Source organism: Camelus dromedarius, chromosome 22 (assembly GCF_036321535.1).
Source record: "Camelus dromedarius isolate mCamDro1 chromosome 22, mCamDro1.pat, whole genome shotgun sequence".
NCBI classification, from domain to species: domain Eukaryota; kingdom Metazoa; phylum Chordata; class Mammalia; order Artiodactyla; family Camelidae; genus Camelus; species Camelus dromedarius.
Window position 1 is genome coordinate 25779941 of NC_087457.1, and position 20297 is coordinate 25800237.

General features: G+C 39.4%; 1 protein-coding gene across 1 annotated transcript; it reads left to right on the plus strand.

Moving 5' to 3' along the window:
- The first annotated feature begins 469 nt into the window (after nucleotides 1–469).
- LRP2BP (LRP2 binding protein) lies at nucleotides 470–19404 on the plus strand. The gene is made up of 10 exons (XM_064477557.1): nucleotides 470–1634; nucleotides 6082–6359; nucleotides 6786–6912; nucleotides 7620–7732; nucleotides 10344–10457; nucleotides 13752–13894; nucleotides 13971–14076; nucleotides 14973–15196; nucleotides 16589–16763; nucleotides 19030–19404. Exons 3-10 carry the CDS (start codon nucleotides 6807–6809, stop codon nucleotides 19093–19095), a joined length of 1047 nt encoding a protein of 348 aa, XP_064333627.1. The 5' UTR covers nucleotides 470–1634; nucleotides 6082–6359; nucleotides 6786–6806; the 3' UTR covers nucleotides 19096–19404.
- Nucleotides 19405–20297: the final 893 nt, after the last annotated feature.

The following is a 20297-nucleotide window of genomic DNA, read 5'->3' on the forward strand; positions in this document are numbered from 1 at the left end:
AAGGAAGGGCGTCGGGGTGGCTGGGATTTTGAGGCCGCCATGGTGCGCGCCGAGTTCGGCACGTCTCACTCTCTGGTGCTCAGCCCTTTAGTCCCTTTGGGGAAGCAGGAGTCACTGGCGGAGGTTTTGGTTTCTGCTGGCACGCACGTAACCAGGAAGCCAGGGAGCTACGAGGAGCTCGGTGGCAACACCACCTTAGGAAGCTGCTACGCGTGGTTAACCCAGCCTCCGGGCCTTGAGGAATGAAAAGTTCCTTCTGCCTCACGTCGCCCCAGGCTTGCCTCTGTCGCCAGGCCCTGGGCATTTAGGGAGAAAAGGGAGCTGGGGGTGCGAGGTGGGGGTGGAGGAGCAGCCAAGGTGAGCTAAGGGGATAGGTTTTCCCACAGGGTCTGCCCCACCTACTCCCCCAAATTAAGCAATTTTATCAAACCAGACCCTTTCGGGTTTAAAATACTACAGCCGTACAGGGAATTATGTAAAATGAGCCAACCATTGTAAGGTGTCCCCTCCAGCAGCTAGGTTCTGCGCGCTGCTGACTTGTTGCCTGGGGAAATGTGGCGTGGCCACCTGTTAACCCTGAGCTTGCTGAGACGGGCGAAGGAGGAGAAAACGTGTTTGCCTCCCGCTCGTCACGGGGGAGTTCGTGGATAAACGTAGGGACCAGGCCACCGGCGTTTATGACCCATGGGACTTATCCCCGGGGCAGGACTCACTATACCTATGAGCTGCTCTGGGGGCAAAGCAGGGTTGGGGAGGAAAGAGCTCTTTACACTCTAGCTTGAGACTTTCCTTCTTGTAAAACTTTAGAAACAGATTTCCTGACATCGTACCGTAGCCGCTGACCACACATCTCATCTCTGGACTCGTTTTTGTTTTTTTTTTTTTTAAAGGGCTTTTTTTCAGGTTGATCTAGTGAAAAGCTGAAGATCCAGCCATAGATTTATTTTCTCTAACATCTTCAATGAGTCCCTTCTATCTATTGATAACCTTTGAGAGCAGGACTGAAAAATAGTTTGTTGCTATGCTTTTACAGGACAAGCTCAGGTGGCCTTTAGTTCTGTTTTTGTTACAATTTATTGTTTACTTGACAATAGGAGCCATAAAATAATTTTGCAATAATTTATATTACTAGACTTACACACTAATCCAAGGCGTTGACTGAAAGAAAAATGCACAACAGGAGAGTTGTGAGTTGTTTTATTCAGGGTGTTAACTGAGGACTATAGCCCCGGAGGCAGCCTTCAGATAGCTCTGAAGAAACTGCTCCAAAGAGGTCGTGGAGGAGACTAGTTTACATGTGATTCTTTTGTTGTTAGGGAGTACATGCAGTCGGCATACAGGTGAAAGGTAAAAGATCACCGCTAGTCACAAAGAAAAAGTAACTGAAGTTAATGACTGTGGTGCTCTTCTATGTATGGAAAGATGCAAGAAGCCGGATTCATTCAAATTCTTCAAAATACATCTGTCTAAAGGCCAGTTTGTACAAAGCACAGAGCATGCCGTTAGCCTCTTCAGTTTCCTCTGTCTGAGGCACAGAGTGCTTCATCCAGTTGTCACCTTCATCTCTTCGTCTGAAGCACCGAATGCACTGTTGGTCAGCGACCACAGCAGGTTAACCTTTGAAGACTTGGATGGTGAGCAGAATGCTATTTGCTCTTCTTTTGTTTGCAAAGGGGTAGTTTTAAACATTTTTTAATGCATACTTGAACATAAACATGTATATGTATTTACATTCAAACACATACATAGAATTGTGCTTGTGTTCTGTATTTTTTATATTTAATCTATTCACAGTATCTTCTTATGACATTTAAGGAACATCAGCAATATGTGAGAACACATGTCCATATTACCAAGTTTCCTTTTCTCGTGTTTTTCAATTAGATAAGTACTAGTTTTCAAAGCATATAATTAAGCTTCAAGTTTGCACAGATGTTCATTCTCAGGAATTCCTAACTAATATGAAGTATCAGAGTTCTTAGAATTCTAAACATATGTACTGCAGTTAACATATGCAATCAGACATTTGTGTGATGCATGCGCCTCTACATTACATCATTTTTCTCGAAAACAAGATTCTGTTCAGCATGCATTAAATCTGGTAACTATTGTTAACTCGTTACATATGTAAGTTTCACGAGGAAAGGGAATTTTGTGAGTCGTTAAAGCTTTTGTCCCTTTATTCACTGCATACTTGTCTACTGCTCATAATGTTTCAAAAAAATTCTTTATGGCTCAACAAAGTATCTGGTTCTCTCTTAGAAATGGGCCTAAAAGCTTTCTAAAAACTGAACAAAGCTGGTGGAATACAAAAATATACAGAATAAATACATTTGGTGGGCAATATCTTACTGGCAAGTGATGAGTTTTTACTGAACACATAGCAGGTGGGATCGCTTTTCTAAGGTAGGAGATGGTCTAAGATGCAAAGTCAGCAGGCACTCTTCTAACCAGTGCTAATTCTACTTACGTTTAATTTGCTGGTAGATGTGTTTCCAGGAGGAATATATAGAATACCTTCAGAAAAAGCAAGCATTATATTTTTTCTGTAGACCATAGCTAACTGATACATTTGATATATAATTTATTTAGTGTAAAAAGTTGAAACTCATTTTCTTACAGTAACTTAAATTTGTCAAAATTTGTTAGCATCCTATTCAAATTAATCTTTGTTCCTAAGAGGAGGAAAAAATATAGATAAAATGCTGGTTTTACTAATCAAATAATTTTAAACAGTGAGTAACAGTAATATATGACATCAAGATAAGTTTTACTCAAAGCATTTATCTAATATTCTGCGATTTCCAGCTACTTTAAATTGTATGTATTTTTAAAATAAAACAACTGAATTTCAAACTTTTGACACATTTTCCCAAATTATCTAATAAATTATTTTTATTATCCAATTATTTTATGCAGGTCCAACTGATAACATAAATTTCTTACATGCTTAATGTTTTTTAAGAACTAAGTTACCACAATGTTACCTAGTCCAAGCATGTACTGCTTGCCACACAACAGGCCAATAAATTGAGAGACAAGTTGTTGGGGCAAAGGAAACAACTTTATTTGGAAAGCCAGCAGACCGAGAAGATAGTAGACTAGTGTCCCAAAGAACCATCTTACCTGAGTTAGAATTCAGGCTGGCTTTATACTAAAAGGGGAAGGGGTAAAAATCAAACATTTCCTGGTTCCAGTCTACCTGGAGAGGGGATGTGTTAATTTCTTCCTTCCTGCCATCATTCACAGGCGGGCCTGGTCAGGATGTTTCCTGTGAGCTAAACAAATTTTAGCTTAATACTTATTACCTGGGAAGCAGAGTTCCCAGAGGTGGGCCATTATGTATAATCTAAGCTTATAGACAACATCCCTTTAGTGATTAACAAGCAATAGAATACAAAGTTTAAGGTAAAAGAAACAGATCTAATGTAGAGTCAGATTTGTTCTTCCCTATCACAAAAATACTTTGAGAGTTCCTTGTATAAGTGCCATTAAGCATAGAAATTACCTAGATTAATAGTGATGTTTGGAAGTTCATGAAATCTGATCTCTTGCCCAAAGGAATTGAGAAATAGGTGTGAGATGATACTATCTGTAACCTATAGGTTGTCTAAGAACATGGGGTGGAGACAAGCAAACTTGTGGGGCTGCTCATGATTCTTCTATGAAAGATTAACCCAGCTTTCCTGTTCAGTGAGGCTCTCATAGTCATTAGGACAGCAGGTCAATTTAAATTTGTGTTGTTACAGACTTCTGTCACTTCCCCTTATGATTGCTCAACTGTCACCACACTTTGCAGATAATGAGCAGTTATTACACATTGGAGAATTTACTTATGTATTTTACTACCTGACCCCTGGAAGTAAATCATTAAGGAGTGTCACTGTAACAGCATCGGCGCTTCTGTACAAATAAGCTTCCATAAACTCAGAAAATAAACAGACAGTCACTAAATGATATTGCTGTTCATTTATCTTTGGATGTTGAGTGAATCCCCTCAGGAAAGGACCAAGTAGTCCTAACTGGCCAAAAAATGTTTCCACACAGTGGGAACAGCGCAGTGGGGGCATTTGAGTCCCACATAATTGGCATTAAGAATTTGAACAAATTTGTTTTTCTTATAATGTTTTATTTGCTTATATATTAGAGAAAAATAAAATTAAAAAGCTACTAGGATCTCCCATCCAGTGTTTACCACCTCTTTTATCTGGTAGTAAAAGACATCCTGTCTCTTCTCCTACTTTTTTTTTTCTCATTTCAGGTCATAATGTAAATTTACCACACCCAAAAGGAAGGGCATGGGGGGAAAAAAGCACTTTTGTTTTAAATAAACAAATGGAACTAGCTGGAAAAGGAGGGGGGGAATAAAGAAAAAATAGAAAGCTATTGCCTGATTCAGTATTATTTTCTGATATCTCAGTAATAATTAGAATAATCTTTCTAAGTTTCATATATGCATAGATTATGCTTCCAGTTAATATATGAAGATTACATTTTTAAACTCCCGTTGGACAATGGCAATGAAAGGAACAGTGAACACAGGCCTTTGTACTTTGTACACAGGCCTGGTAAACATCGCATGAAAGAAGCCAGACACAAAAGGCCACATACTGTACGATTCCATTTATATGGATATGCAGAATAGACAAATCTGTAAAGACAGAAAGTAGATGAGTGATTGCCAGAGCCGAAGGGAGGGAGAGACTGGGGAGTGATGCTAATGTCTACAGGGTTTCTCTTGGAGTGATGAAAATGCTCTGGAATTAGAAATTGGTGGTGGTAGCACAACCTTATGCAATTAACATTCACAGCAGCTGGAGATGGGGCACCAGCTAATAAAGACCGGGAAGGTCATCACCAGCGTCCACTACACCTGCCCTTCCTTTTAAAATCATATATTTCTTTCAGATTTTACGTCTTTGATTAATGTCTACAATGTCCATTCTAGCATGTTCTAAGTTTACTGCATGCTATGCAAACAATTGTCAAGTTTCAAATGATAATTTTATATCTAAACACAAGATTTGGCAGAAATAAACACATACTCTTGCTTTTTTAAATCTTCTCAGTTGTCATTTTCTGAAATTAAAAAGTACTAAATTTTGACTTACCCTCTTACAGGAGTCCTGCCACTTTAAACAATCGTGTTAGTTCTGGTTTTTGGAGAAGAGTATGGAATAATGATGAAGTACACAGGTGCTGTGTCATCCCAGTGCTGTGTCACTTTCCAGCCCTGTGACCTGAGGCAAGTTACTTAATTTCTTCACTGGTGCCTCAGTTTCCTCATATGTTTAGTGGGCCTCATAATAGCCTCAATTTTTGAAAGTTTTTATAGGCGTTAGTACCTGTAAAGCACTTAGAACAAAGAACAAGTCCTGGCATATAGTAAGAGCTCAATAAATCTTTGCTTATATTTTCTAGATCCTCTCCAAATCTTCTTTTAAGATACAGCAAATAAAAACCATGTGCAGTATTGTAACCACAGAGGGCAACATGAGTTTAAATGAGATAAGGTCTTGTTTTCTGATTTGTTTCATTTCTGATGACCTTCCTGAATGTGCCAACTTTTTTCTTAGCCTTTTTGGATGCAGTAGCACAAGGGGGTAATATCTTCAGTGAAATTAAAAACTTCTATAACCAGTTTCTGAGTAAACTGATGGTGCTAGCTACCTCATCCCGATTGGATTGTCTTTTCTTCTAAATACTTTACCTAATATTGCTTCACCCTAAATTTCACTGGAAACATTTATAGTTTACTAGTACAGCCATAGATTTTTGGAATCACATACTCAAATAATTTTACGTATCTAGGAACAGACATTTGGAAATCCTCTAGTTCAGACTACTTATAGTCCAAACTACAGATGAGGAAATAGACTCTTAAAAAGAGTAACTGACTCTTCCAAAATCGCTGATATTTCAGTGATTTTTTTCTTTAGTGTACTGAATCATCTCCTTTTTCTGCACTTCATTCTCATTAAGAAGCAATTTATTGTCTAAAATAGTATCATAAAATTGTACAAATGCTGCTTTCCAATCATACTAACGGTCTGCTGAGTTCTTCTCTTCACCCCCCATCAGGAACCTCTGCTGGAAGCTTGTTCCTGATTGGTGAACGCCTGCTGTAACAGTAGAATTCCAAAGAGTAAACAGAAAAGCATAGCAACCACGGCGTTGGCTGTCTCACTCCCCTCAGCCTAGGCCACCCTGAACTCCTTCATCCCAAATGAGGGGGCCTCTACATTTTATCTGAAGGCTCTGATTCTCCATTCAGCTGTGATCCACCTTGTAACATGGCAATCCACTACAGACGAGAAGATAAAACTGAACAGCACAGCTGAAATAAAGTGTATTCCCAGGTAAAGTGGACAAATGCTTTCATTTGAGATGGACTGGTCTGATGAGCTTTAGTTACAAGGCAACAGGAGGGGACCAGTGCACAAGAACTGTGTCTATGGGCAGTGTCACCAGTTCCTCCTCCTGGCAGCAGCTGCGGTGGGCGACATGACTCAGCGGAGTGTGTGATCTCAGAGCCAGAGAGGACTTGTGAACAGCTCTTATCGTGAACTCCGTGCTGTGGAAACAGACCTGAGGGAGGGCTGTGCCTCTCATAGCTGTGGAGGGTCCTGGTTTCCTAAGAAACAATGTTCAGTGTTGGCGCCCTGTCCATAGGTAATGAGGAAAGGATGCTTTTCATAATGACTGCCAAGTGGGAGTGGAGTCTCTTTTGCAGTTTTCTGGAGGAAGCTCAGTCTACCATCTTATTTTTTTATTCTTGTTTACAGAATACCTATTGTGGAAACAGGATGAAGTTGACCAGTGAAAAGTTGCCCAAGAACCCCTTTTATGCCTCTCAATCCCACTATGCTGCTAAGAACCCAAAACTCTTCCAGTGGAGAAAGGAAAAGACTGGTACAAATCTTGATAATATTTCCACTAAAAGTTAATCATGTATGCCAGAACAAAAGCGGCAAGAAATATGAGTCCATTGCTGTCAAGGAAGTGGTTAACTTTACTGTCCTTTTTAGCTTTTCTGTAAGAATCTGTGAAATTGCTACTGAACTTAACTGGTAGCAGATCATCAGTAAAGAAGTTTCATAATTAGATCCTGACCTTGATTTTACTCTCAGGACTTTAGGATTCCCTTCTGGAAAAGAGAAGCCGGATGCCACTTCCTATTAAAGAGAACAATGCCATTTAAAGTTACCATTTTTTTCTGTAGACCTAAAAAATTAAATTGGGGATGGTTAGCTCATTTACTTAGAGTAGGCCCGTTAAGGCTCAAAGTAAGAATTTCACTCACCCACAGGACAGCTTTGCCTAAAGAACTGCACGTAGACTGCACTGCTAGAGCGCCTGCCTATTAGTAAAGAGGGTTAGTTTGACAACCAACCAACATACACCCCTGGTTATAGAAGGCACAGTGTCAGGTGCTATGATAGTACTTTTTGTTTAAGGTGGTGCTTTTTCCTTGAACTAAGGAGGTCTGTTTTAGGAATGAGAACTAGGAAAAAATGAGTATAAATAGCATCAGATGAATTCTATATAATTTATCACTTCAAGAGAGAAAATTCATGTTGTATGGATAAAGATGGATTTCTTTACCTTTTTAAAATCAGATCATTACAGCCATGCTGATTTGGTGGAAAAGGCATTGCAGCTCTTGAAGGAAAGAATAAGAAGAGGGGATGCTCTGGCATATTTCCTACAAGGTCAACTGTATTTTGAAGAGGTATTGTTTGTGTTGATTTGTTTTCATTTCATATAAAGCTGCCGTTAGAGCCTCATAGCAAAAGTACCTGCAGAGTTCCTTACATTGTTAAACCAGGGAAATTCTGTCAAATTGCACAGATTGTGGTTGTGGCTTTAAGTATGACACATTGGTCCCAGCTTAAGGAGATACCTGATCTTTCTCCATAAAAATCCTTCTAATGAATGTCACTTAGAGGAGTCATTTTGGTATAAAATCTATTTTCACATGATAAATTAAAAATCTAATTTTTATATTTTTGCCCCAAATTTTCAGTATCATTCATAAAATATTTTCATATTAATAACAATTGAAAATCCTGATTCTTATCTAGTACTTAAGGTAGCTTTAGATGTTTCTCTTTGGAGAAAGGAGGGAATCACTCTCTTTGTCCACATTATGATCAGTCTTCAGAGCAGGTCTAGGAGGACCTGTGCAAAGTATCACTCCAATCTCAGTAATACAGCTTCAACTTTCCATTGAACCCAAGGGAAGATGTGAAAAAGGACCAGCTGTCCCCAGTCCTTCACTATCCATTGAATGTCTGGGCAGCTGTTCACCTGTATCTCACTTACTAATCTTTTGATAGCGCCTTCATTCATTCTGGCAACAAATATTTGTTGAAGACTCATCATGCACCTGTCACTAAGAGAATCACATAACATTCTGGTTAAGCAATGATCTTTCAGCTTTGGGCATAGTTTCAAATATGGCTCTATTGCTTGTTAACTGTGTATCCTTGGGCACACAGTTAATCTCTTGGTGCCTCAGTTTCCTTACCTGTAAAAGCACTATAATAGTATGTGTTTCATAGAGCTATTGTGAGGATGTATTAATTGTGAAAATACTAACAGGGCCTGGCACCTAATAAGTGCTTTGTAAGTATTTGCTATTATTATGCTAGGCACTAATTATATAGTGATGAGGGAATTAGAATGGTCCCCATTTCACAGAGGTTACAGTCTAGTGGAGGAAGAAAATAATTACTATATAATTACAAATAAGCTAAAGTAGTAGGAAAGCAATTAAATGGGTGCTCTGATAGAGAATCACTTAGGGGTAGGGGGAAGGACTTGAAGGAAAGGAAACAGGCAATGCAAATAGCCATGGGGAAGTGAATTCCAGGTAGAAGAGAGAACAGTTGCAACATTTCTGAGACGAGAGAGAGTGGTGAGCTCTGGGAATTAGGAGACCAGTACAGTAGGAAGCAAGGCAGAGAATGGCTCTAGATGAGCCTTGTTTAAAATGTAGTGAGAAGTCGTTGAAGTGTTTTGAGTCTGTGATGAGTGGATTGGAAGGGAATCATGGACCCAAGACCAGTTCAGGGGGACATTATACTAGTTTGGGCAGGAGAGTTTGGTGGTCTTGACCAGAGTGGTAGCAGTGGAGCTGGGTCCTGGATTTATTTTGGAGACTCAAGTAATGGCATCAGGGACTGAAAAATAGAGAATTGGGAGGAGCAAGTTTTGAGGAGACCATAAAGAGTTCAGTCTTGGGAAATTTTATGTTTGAGAGTCCCCTTTGGTCATCCAAGTAGACAGGTTTCAAAGTAAAAACTACATGTGAGAGTCTAGATCTCAAAGGAGAAGACTGAGTTGAAGGTGTATATATTTTCCAGCATGTATACGGTATTTAAAATCAAGAAAATTCACAGGACTTCCTTTCTCTTCCTTTGTATAGAGTATTCTAACTTTTCCAGTCCCCTTGTGTCTAGGCCAAACATTTGCCAGAAAGGAGAATGAATCTTTACAACTCAGTCATTTACTCATCGTTATGGGTTAAGATAAATATTTGTTAGTATTTTGATGCAGTTTTTACTAATTGTATCAATTTGTTGATTAATTACAGTTTATGAAAAGAGAAATTCAATTGTGTTTCCAAAAGTTGTTTTTCCCTGGTCCGCTCCTCCCTAGTAATGACCTTCCAACTCACTAAGAGACTCTCTTTCCCCCATTGCAAATGACTTATTCTTTAGCAAGGCATTTTCCATGACAGATTAAGCTATAAAGCCCCTTGTTGGTTCCTTACACCTTAGCATATTTGTTATTCTATCCTATAACTCTGAGGAGCCTTAAATGAATGACACGTAACATGTAGGTTTTGTAAAGGAAGTATGGGAGAAAGATAGTTTTGGAGAATCACACTTTTGTTTTTCCATGTCTTCTCCCTAGCTGGAAAATGGCAAAATTGGAAGATAGGAGCCATATAATAGTGGATATCCTTTTTGTATTTTCTATGAGACTTTGGCACCAGCTCTGAAGCTTCACGGATCCTGGGAGTGGTGGGTGATGCAGCAGGCTGGAATGAGCAGAGGGCTAGGCTACCACTTAGACAGAGGCTTGGCAGTAGCCAAGAATAAGACTGAAAGCCATAGAGTCTCACCCAGATTCCTCTTGGTCACTTCTCTCAGTTGCCATATTTAGGTTTATTTAATCTGTTTTATAGTTTATTGATTGTTGTCAATGACTTAAATTTGTTGCTGTCTTTTGTTGTTTTATTCGGTGTTGCCAGCTAGATTTAGGTGGGAATTAAGTATTTGGGGTTACTGTGAGATAATAATGAAAATAATTCACTGTTTCCTGGGAGCTTATAGGGCTGGTATGAAGAAGCGTTAGAACAGTTTGAAGAGATCAAGGAGAAGGACTATCAGGCTACTTACCAGCTAGGAGTAATGTATTACGATGGCCTGGGGACGACCACAGATGCTGTAAGTTACTGTTTTGTTCACAGTGTTTAAGATTTCATCGTTTATGGATTATTTGATACATTTAAAATTATTTATATTTTGGGGGGAGGGTATAGCTCAATTGGTAGAGCGTGTGATTAGCATGCATGAGGTCCTGGGTTCAATCCCCAGCACCTCCTCTAAAAATAAATAAATAAGTAAACTTAACGACCTCCCCCCTCAAAAAATAAAATAAAATAAAATTTTAAAATAAAAATATTTTTAAATAAATAAAAAATTATTTATATTTTAATAATATATTTCTATACTTAGATTTCGATACTATCTACTCTTTTAGCATTTAGCGTGAGGAGTTTTCATAAAACAGCTGACGTGTGCTGAATTTTCAAAGACCAGCATGTAAGGGAAGGAGTGGCATTTAGACAGAGGAAGCAATACTAGCAGTGTTGGGGAAACCTGCTCCAGTAGCCGAGATCCAACTTCCTAAGCTTTTGTTTTGTTTTGTTTTCGCACATTTAAGTGTATTGACTGAAGTAGTCTTGGAACTCTTACCCATTCACTGTGCTGTATATAGATAGGCAGCGACGCACTGGAAAGCTTTCCATATAGGAACCTGGGCCAGAACAGTAACCGTAATACAACTACACATCCATCTAATCATACTCTGAGGCATTTGCCACTTAGTCTCTCAAACCATTATATCCTATGATATACACCACGTAATTAAAGTCAGAAATGTAAATTGACATACTAATTGCATGAATCTTTTGTGATCTTCAAATAATAAAGCAGCTTTTAGGGAATTTACATTTAAATAGTATCATGGCTATGTCATGGCACAAGTTATAGAATGACTTAACATGGAGTTTAGAAATGGGTCCTTGGAAATGGTAACAGAGGTAGGATAATACTCATAGCTGTATCTTTTTAAAACCTTTAAACAAACAATCTAACAGAAAAATGCACAAAAACAAAAACAATAAACAATTTGAATTTACCAAAGAAATAGTAAATCCCCAAAGCAATTTGGAGAGCAGTGAAAAATATTTGCTGCACAAATGAGAGTCTGATGACCATTCTGTTAATTTTCTAGCTATATAGTTGTTTGTTTTGGTAGTTGCTTAGAGATTACAATATGCATTTTTAACTTACCACAATTTACACGGAGTGAATACTGAATTACTTCAGGTTTAATGTAGGAACCACGCAGAAGTATGCTTTCATTTACCATCCCCCATTCTTAGTGCCGTTTGTCACGGCATCTGGATTAAATTTACATGCTATAAATCCCGAAATACAAAATAGTGTTATGTTGGCTTTAGTCATATATCTTTTGGGAAGAATTTAGAGGAAAAAACACACACATATGCATGTATACATGTGTCTGTGTCTCCTTTTACATTTGTACACATCACTGTTTCTGGGGCTCTTCATTCCTTCCTAATCTGACACCATGTTCCTTTTCCTTTCAACCTAAAGAACTTCCTTTAAAGGGCATTTCTTATCCAGAGTGCAGATAATGAGTTATCTCCGATTTTGATTACTGAAAAATGTCTTGTCTGCCTTCATTCCTGATGAACTGTTTTGCTGGTTGAGTTTTTTCTTTCCTCACTTTAAAAATGCCTTTCTAAACCCTTTGGGCCTTCATTCACTCTCATGAGAGGTCAGTCTCTGGTTGTATTGTTGTTCCCTGTATATAAATGTGTCATTTTCCTCTGGCTATTTGCAAGATTTCTATGGCTTTCAGCAGTTTGCCTATGATGTGTGCCTGGGAGGGGGGTCTTTGTTTAAAATCCTGTCCGGGGTTCACTGAACTTCAAGGATCCTTTTCCATTGCAGTTTTCAAGAGTTATTCCTCTTCCAGCTTGTGTTCACTTTCGGTAAACTTTCCATTGTCTTTAAAAAGTGGTTCTTTATGTTTAATCATTACTAGCTGTAGGGGGATTTACACTTCAGTCTCCTACCATTATACCGCAAGTTCTCTCTCACTAACAAATGGTAGACACCTGCCTCACACATTCACAGAAAGAAATCCATGTGATCTGGGACTTTAATTACAAGTAAAACATCTTTATTTTCTCATCTATTACTGTGTTGTTTAGCCGGCAAGAGCGCGTTAAGAGAGCAGTGAGGGGGTAAAAGTTAGAATGCAGTGTATAAAAATGTACTTGACTGTGAAATGTTATTTTCTTCTTTGGAGTGATTGTTGAAGGCTTTGAAACTGCGGGTTAAATGCATTGATTTTTGAAGCTTTTGACACTGTGGGTTAAATGCACTTCACCTGCCTTCACTAATCAAGGTGGTTTTTAAACTTGCATGTCCTAGAGGCCTCATGTAGGCTAAATAATCTATTTGCCTGAGTGGTTGTCTACAGACTTGCAGTCAGCTGCCTCTAGTTCGAGCTGAGCTGGTTAGGACTGCCCACCCTCCAAATGGGCATCCACCAGTGTCCGTTGGTTGGTGACCTTTTGAACGTGCAGAGGCCTGTAGCTTGGTTACACCTGCAAAGAACTAAGATTTCCTGCATCTTTTTCCAATCACCTTTCCCCACGCCTCCCCACACCTCATACTGCCCTGCTGCTCGTTACCCCATGAACACCTTGAGCTCCTTGCCTTTGGGGAGGCAGGTTTGAGATTTGTTCTCCCAACTCCTACTTAATTGACTTGTGACTAAGCCTCTCTTTGCTGCAAACCTCAGGGTGTCCGCGTCTTGGCTCGCTGTGCATCGGGCAAGATGAACTGGGGTCGGTAAACAGTTTGTGTCTGGGTTTTTTGGAGGGGGCAAGCCTTTTGTTGCTAGCGCTTAGAATGTCTTCTGTGCTTTGTGACTGTGCAGATGTCACAAGATGAGTGTATGAGATGTAAATGGTCACTGGGCACACCTAGTGAAAGTGTGTTGAAGAGAGAAGACAGTATTTAGGGGCTCACATGTGTACTGTAAGCATTGTTCATGTAAAAGGCTGGCCATTCGTGTACTTTGCTAAGTTCTAGAAACTGCCAATTCAGAAAAAGGGCTACGAGGCGAGAAGGAGAAAAAGGGAAACCATATTGAGACATAATCTGATCCTGGAAGCTATAAAATGAAAGGAGTGCTTGACTTCCCAGAGCTCCTGGGAGTGCTGACTCAGGAGACAGACTGACTTCTAGCCCTGTGGAGCCCAGGACAACATGCTGGCTAGGCACAGATTTACGACATTGACTTACGACATTATACACGTCAGAGGGGGAACGCTCTACAGCACTATTGGGAGGAAGAACTTAGTTTGGGTAAAACTAAACTAGGATTTTTTGTTGTGTTCTCTTCCTTCATGGAAGGAAAAAGGAGTGGAATATATGAAGAAAATTATTGATTCTCCATGTCCCAAAGCAAGACACTTAAAATTTGCAGCAGCTTACAACCTTGGAAGAGCTTATTATGAAGGAAAAGGCGTTAAACGATCGGATGAGGAAGCCGAAAGGTAACCTGAACTGAGAAGATTCTGTTTTAATCAAATGCTGAAGCAAAGAATGACTTGCCCCGCCCTTCTCTTTCAGACTGTGGCTTTTTGCTGCTGACAATGGAAATCCAAAAGCTAGTGTGAAGGCTCAAAGTATCCTAGGATTGTATTATTCAACAAAGGAGCCCAAAGAGTTAGAGAAGGTAACAGCGATCTATTTGCTTCACTCCTCGCGTCACGTAGAGATTAACATTTGTTCCACTATTTCTTTCACGAAGGGAGGGTGGTGAGGACTAAGTATGTGGTTTTCAGTATCTTAATACTTCTTTAAAATGTAAAGAAAGCTTACATTTCAGGATCTCCAAGCTCACTCCACCCTTTCCTCTACTATGAAGGCTGCCTTCCCTGCCTCTACCAAAGGACAATACGGGTGTGAGCATTTTGTGTGGTATAAAAAAGCACACATCCAAATATTCTACCATAGAAAGTAAAAGACAAGGGAGAGTAAATAGTCTCTTTAATCATCAGTAATGGGAACCCTTTCCAAGGTCTCTTACAGGAAGAAGGAAATGAGGAGGCGTTAAGGCCAAACTTGGAAGAGGTACATAACCACTAAGACCCTTGTCTGATAACTGAGCAGCTACTTGGAAATTTAAACTAACTCAACTTCACTGTAGCTGAGTATTAAGCAAACATTCTTAAGATGTTCTGTCCTTGGTGCCCTTGGTCCTGCTAGAGCGCCGAGTGGATCTGAGGGAGCGGCTGTCCCTCAGGCATCAGCCGCTCCCTTCTCCCCACTGCACCTCATCACAAAGCCTGTCAGACACTTAGCTCCTGCTCCCATCTGCTTGACCATTCCTCTGGAAAAGCTGAATCCTGAAGCCTAGGAGCTCTGGAGACCCACACCGTGGGCAGGCCTGGAGCAGGCTCCCCTCAGCATCCCCCCTTAGGCATGTGAAACTGGTGCCGCCCCAAGTACGTTCAAGAGGCCGGAACGATGTCCTAGAGATGAAAGAATGGTTCTGTCTTAGAGAGATTTTTCTTCCAGTATTCTCATAGTTCCACCTCGTGAATAAGGTGGGACTGTGGTTTTCCTTAGGCATTTTATTGGCATTCAGAAGCTTGCGGCAATGGAAACCTGGAGTCCCAGGGTGCACTCGGGCTCATGTACTTGTACGGACAAGGCACCCGTCAGGATACCGAGGCCGCGCTGTGCTGCCTGCGGGAGGCGGCAGAGAGGGGCAACGTCTACGCTCAAGGGAGTCTCGTGGAGTATTACTATAAGGTGAAATTCTTCACCAAGTGTGTCGTGTTTTCCAAAAGGTAAGTCGGATGAAAGTACCTAGAAACTCTGACTAGAAGTTCTGTGCCGCTGACCTCGCTGCAGTATTGGACATGCCGGCTAGGAGCACTTGAAATGCGGCCAGTGCAACTGAAGACTGAACTTCAGATTTTCATTGGATTTTAATTTGAATAGCCACAGTAGCTAGTGGCTACCACGCTGGATAGAATATCTGTGCTGTCAGCCTGAGGGATTTCATTTCAGGGCCTTTTGCTCTACAGAGCAAAGTGATCTTTGTACACCAGCTGAGTGATCTTAATCGATGCCCCTGAAGTTAGACTTGTGTTTTGTAATCTTACAGAAGTATTTTCTTCATAAAAACTAGTATATATAAAATATTTTAATATTTCTGATGTGCCAATCTATGTTAAACTTCTCCTTCCTCCGCCATAGTTTCTGTAACTACACAAAGGCTATTAGTTTGAGGGCTGTAAAATGAAAATGGTTAAGACTCTTAAAGCTAACACCTTATGAAATATGGAAATTTGTTTTCTGAGGCTGTGTACCTTCCTACATGTATTTATGCACAATGTACAGATGCAGCACACCAAGAGAGACAGACGTGGATGTCCTCTAGAGTGACTATGAGATGCTGATACTCCCCTCCTGCAGCGCCCTCCCGACAGAGCCCACAGGCTCCCCCATCCCCCAACCCAGTGTAAGGCCCACAGCTACTCTGAGGGACGAAGGAATGGCTTCTGCCCTCTCCTCAACATCTTGGCCTCCAGTGGCAGGCCACTTAAAGGTGTGATCTCCAATGTCCCAAATCTCCAAGTGCCCATCTGGCTCGAACTAAGACTTCAAATAGTTCTTTATTGGAACTTTCCATTATTGTCTCTGTTCCTTTTCCCAAAATATTACAGCTGATATGGAGTTGACACATCTCATTTTCATCTAATTCTCCATATCTGTATCTGAGTTATAAAGAGGGACTTTTTATTGCCCATTTTTAATGGAGATGTGCAAGTTTCCTAAGGTGTCTTCTGGTCCTGTGTGACTAAAGTCCAAGTTTAAGGTTGAGCTTTAAATAAATGACCCAAAGAAAAGAGAAAAAATGCTGTCTCTCCATTGTTTAAATCTGCAAAGTGATATCCGTATTTTAAACCTTTACAGAAACTCTTGTTTCCTAGAGGTTAAGCCTGACGAGGACAATCCTAGGGGAGCTGTAAAGTAACCACTGAAGTAGCTCCTCTTCTCCTGGTGTTAGCTGACTAGTGTATTTACCCTTAACCACACAGCAAACAACTTAGTTCTCAAACTGGAAGGAATGATAGGGAAATCACTGGGGCACAAAGACAGTTTCTGGGCATGTTTGTAAGAATATAAACTCTAACTGATACCCTTTTTAATTCCACAACTGGATGTTGTGACAGGATTGCTGACTACGATGAGGTTCACGACATCCCTATGATAGCGCAGGTCACAGACTGCCTCCCGGAATTCATCAGCAGAGGCATGGCCATGGCCTCTTTCTACCACGCGCGGTGTCTGCAGCTTGGCTTGGGTATCACAAAGGATGAAGCGACAGCTAAACACTATTATTCTAAAGTAAGCCTGAGAACAAATATAAATTGACTCCAATAGGAATTCCTGGGCTTTTAGTTGAGACTTAAACATCTTTATAAATTAGTGGTGTTTTCCCCCCCCTGCTTATTGTGTAGATAACCTGTCTACTGAGAAGCTGTCAGACGTGGAGCCTGTTTGCAGACAATTCTGTCATTCTTAACATTATTAAGCTCAGATGGTACAATTTCTATTTTTGATGCAAATTATTTGACTCTACCTGCAGCCTAAGGCCCAGCACTGAGAACTTAAAGCCAGAACAGAATGTTCATGCCTTTCACCCAGAAAAAGTATGAATCTCTGTCTTCATTCTAGGACCTTAGAGTACATTTCATTAAAGTTTTTGATGTATGACATCTACCACACTTAGGTAGATATTCAAGAGTTTGAGGTAATCAGTTAAAATAAGCCTTTTTATGTTTTAATCCACATAATCAATTTATTTAGGTCCTGAGTGGATTTCACATCTAAAATCAAGAACTGTTAAAAAGAGCAAAGGGATTGTGAAAAGAAATCATTATGAATAGTAACTGCAAGTTCCTTTTTAAAGAAAACAAAAAATTGCACACCTTAGGTTCATAACATCCATGAAGTCCAAATTAGAATTACATCATGAAACTTACACAGCAATTCGTGTAGTGCACAAATTATCGGCTGGAAAAGGAAAACAAGGAAAGGAACAATTTTCTAGGTCCTTTGCCTAACTCTGATCATATTACAGCAGTGGTTCTCAAACTTATCTGCATATTAAAATCACGTTGGGTCTCTGAAATTCCAAAGCCCAGGCCGCATTTCAGAACAATTAAATCACTGTCTCATGGAGTGGGACCCAAACATATTTGTTGAAGCTCACCAGGGGTTCCAATGTACAGGTAAGTTTGGAACCCCAAATTTTGTTAGAAATTAAAATTTCCAGAGTATTAAACCGACATCAACACAAATATAGGAACACAGCACAAAAATACAACTGACCTTTGAGATATTTACCATGACACCATTCTATTAGTATCAGTAATTGTCTTAATTTTTAAAAATCTAAACGTTTTGTGTATATACTGATTTCCAAACCAAGTCATTTTGGGATTCTATGCTATCCTTAATATCCTTTCCAAACAAACATAAGCAGAAGACTCTGGATGAAAAATATCCTAAATGTGGTATATGTTCATCCTAAACCAGCGTAACAAATAGATTACAGCCTTAGGCCTATTTTCCTTGTGGGAGATAAGAGCCCCATTACTCAATTTTAGCCACTGGATTTTACGGAAGATACTTTCAAAATAGGGAAGCCAGTTGAAGGGTCTGGAATCATGCCAGATGAGGCATGATAAGGGGAACTGAGTATTTCACTCAGGAAAGGGAGATGAGGGGCTCCTGATAGCGGTCTTCACCAGACTGAAAGGCTGTCCTACAAAAAAAGGCACTCTCGGGGAGGAAGAATTGCAGTCCAGAGCTGTGTGTACGGGAAAGGTGAGGCCACAGCTGAAGAGACCGTGGGCCTAAAGCCAGGAGACCCAGGCCTGGTCTCAGCTCTGCCACGGCCAGGCTGGGTGACTGCCAACTACCCTGCCTCTCGGTTTCCAGGAAACCAGCAATGTGTGTCCTCCTAGGACCCATCAGCGATTTGAGAAGTACAGGGAGGGGAAACTGTAGCTTAATACAAAGAATATTCTAAAATCACTGTTTAGAAAATAAAAAACGTTTTACCTGTAAGGGGTGACTTTTTGCCACTAGAAGCAAAACCAAGCAAATACCTGGGGACCAACTGTCCTGGGCATTAAAGGGACGATTTCTGCATGGAGTGAGGTTTAGATGAGGTAACTAACCTCTGTCTCTTTCAAATTCCTGACATTCTATGAAATTACATATCTTATCACTAATTTAGGCATAACAGAACCACATAACATAACCACGTAACATTATACATGCTGCTATTCACATGAGATAATACATTTGAAGCCAAATGTTAGTGCTTTCCATTTTACTTATTTTAATCATTCATAACAGAATACTATCAATGTGTAAATCCTTTATTCTTGGCACGGAAAATTTTCTCTCAAATGAGAATAGCATGCTTATTTTTAGTACGATCTATTTTGCTTAGGTTAATTTGAACTTCCCTTAAGAGGTCAAAATAGAAATGTATCATAACTAAGAAATTCGCTAACTCACTGTACTCTATTTTTCTTTAAAAACAAAAAAATCTAACAATTCAAAATATACCTAAATAACTTTTTCTTTGATTTTTAAGGCTTGTCATCTGAATCCTGCATTGGCAGATGAACTTCATGCTTTACTTATTCGTCAGAGAATTTAGACCACAGTGCATTTCTAACACCTTAGAATGTGTGTATTTTTATAATAGCTATGTTTGTTTTCTGCTTCGCAAGTTACATTATCCTGGGTATTGTACTGATGACATGTTACCTTCACTCTTTAATTTGTATCATGCTGCAACTTGAAACCGAGCTACGAGATCGAATTGCAGGAAAAGGACTCAAAGATCTGGCTCTTGGCCAAGAGACTGGCTGAGATCATGTCAAATATTTGAAAACTATTCCATAAAGCAAGTATTTTTTTCTGTTCTTAGTGTCCTTAAAGACAGTGCAGTATAAATGCTACAAACTTACCCAAAAAAGTCTAAAAGTTTAATTCTTTAAACTTCTTTAACCCTTAGTTTTGTGAATTTTCAATACTTTAAAATTTTAGTTATCTAAAACTTTAAAATCTAGAATTCACAAAACTGAATAAAGGTCAAAAAGATCTAAAACTTTGAAATGTTTTAAAAAAGTTTCTATATAGCATTTATACCTCTGAAGTTATTAAAAGTAAGACCACACTAAGTCTTTTGGGACAGCTTGTATTCTTAAATTAGCCATTTATTTATAAGACTCTCTTATAAATTTCAAAATTAGTGGGTTTAAGAAATTACTCAGAATCTTGCCCCTCCATATCTTAACAGATCTTAATAAGTAAAACTGCTATAGTCCTGATCATTGAAACAAGATGTTTCTTTGTGCTTCAACTCCTTTTCTACATTTTAAAAACCCTCAATGTATTTCAAAGCAAGATAAAATGTGGGAAAAATCTCGAATTATGTACCAATGTAAGAAATGTAACTAAATTGTTAAATTACATTAGCAAGAGGTTTTCTCTATCAATTACACCTATAAAGGCAGAAGTTGACAGTAAATATAGGATCCATTTGCAGAAGCTGGTATGGCAATGAACGTCTGTGAATCAAATACTAAAAATGTTTTAAAGAAACCTGAACAAGACCTTCTTTGTAAACTGATATGGCTTTATTTTATAAATCACAACCCTCCTGTCCAAAGTGGATTTACAAGATCTTGTCTTAGCTGAGAAAACGCAACTGATATGTAGGTGCCAGTCACTAAAGAAGTATTGTAGGACAGAAAATGACTTGTTCTTGTATGTTCTGGTTCACCTATATTATTTGAACTTCATTTTGTCTTTATATAAAGAGAAGAAATTTCAACAAAATTAGGCCATATACTT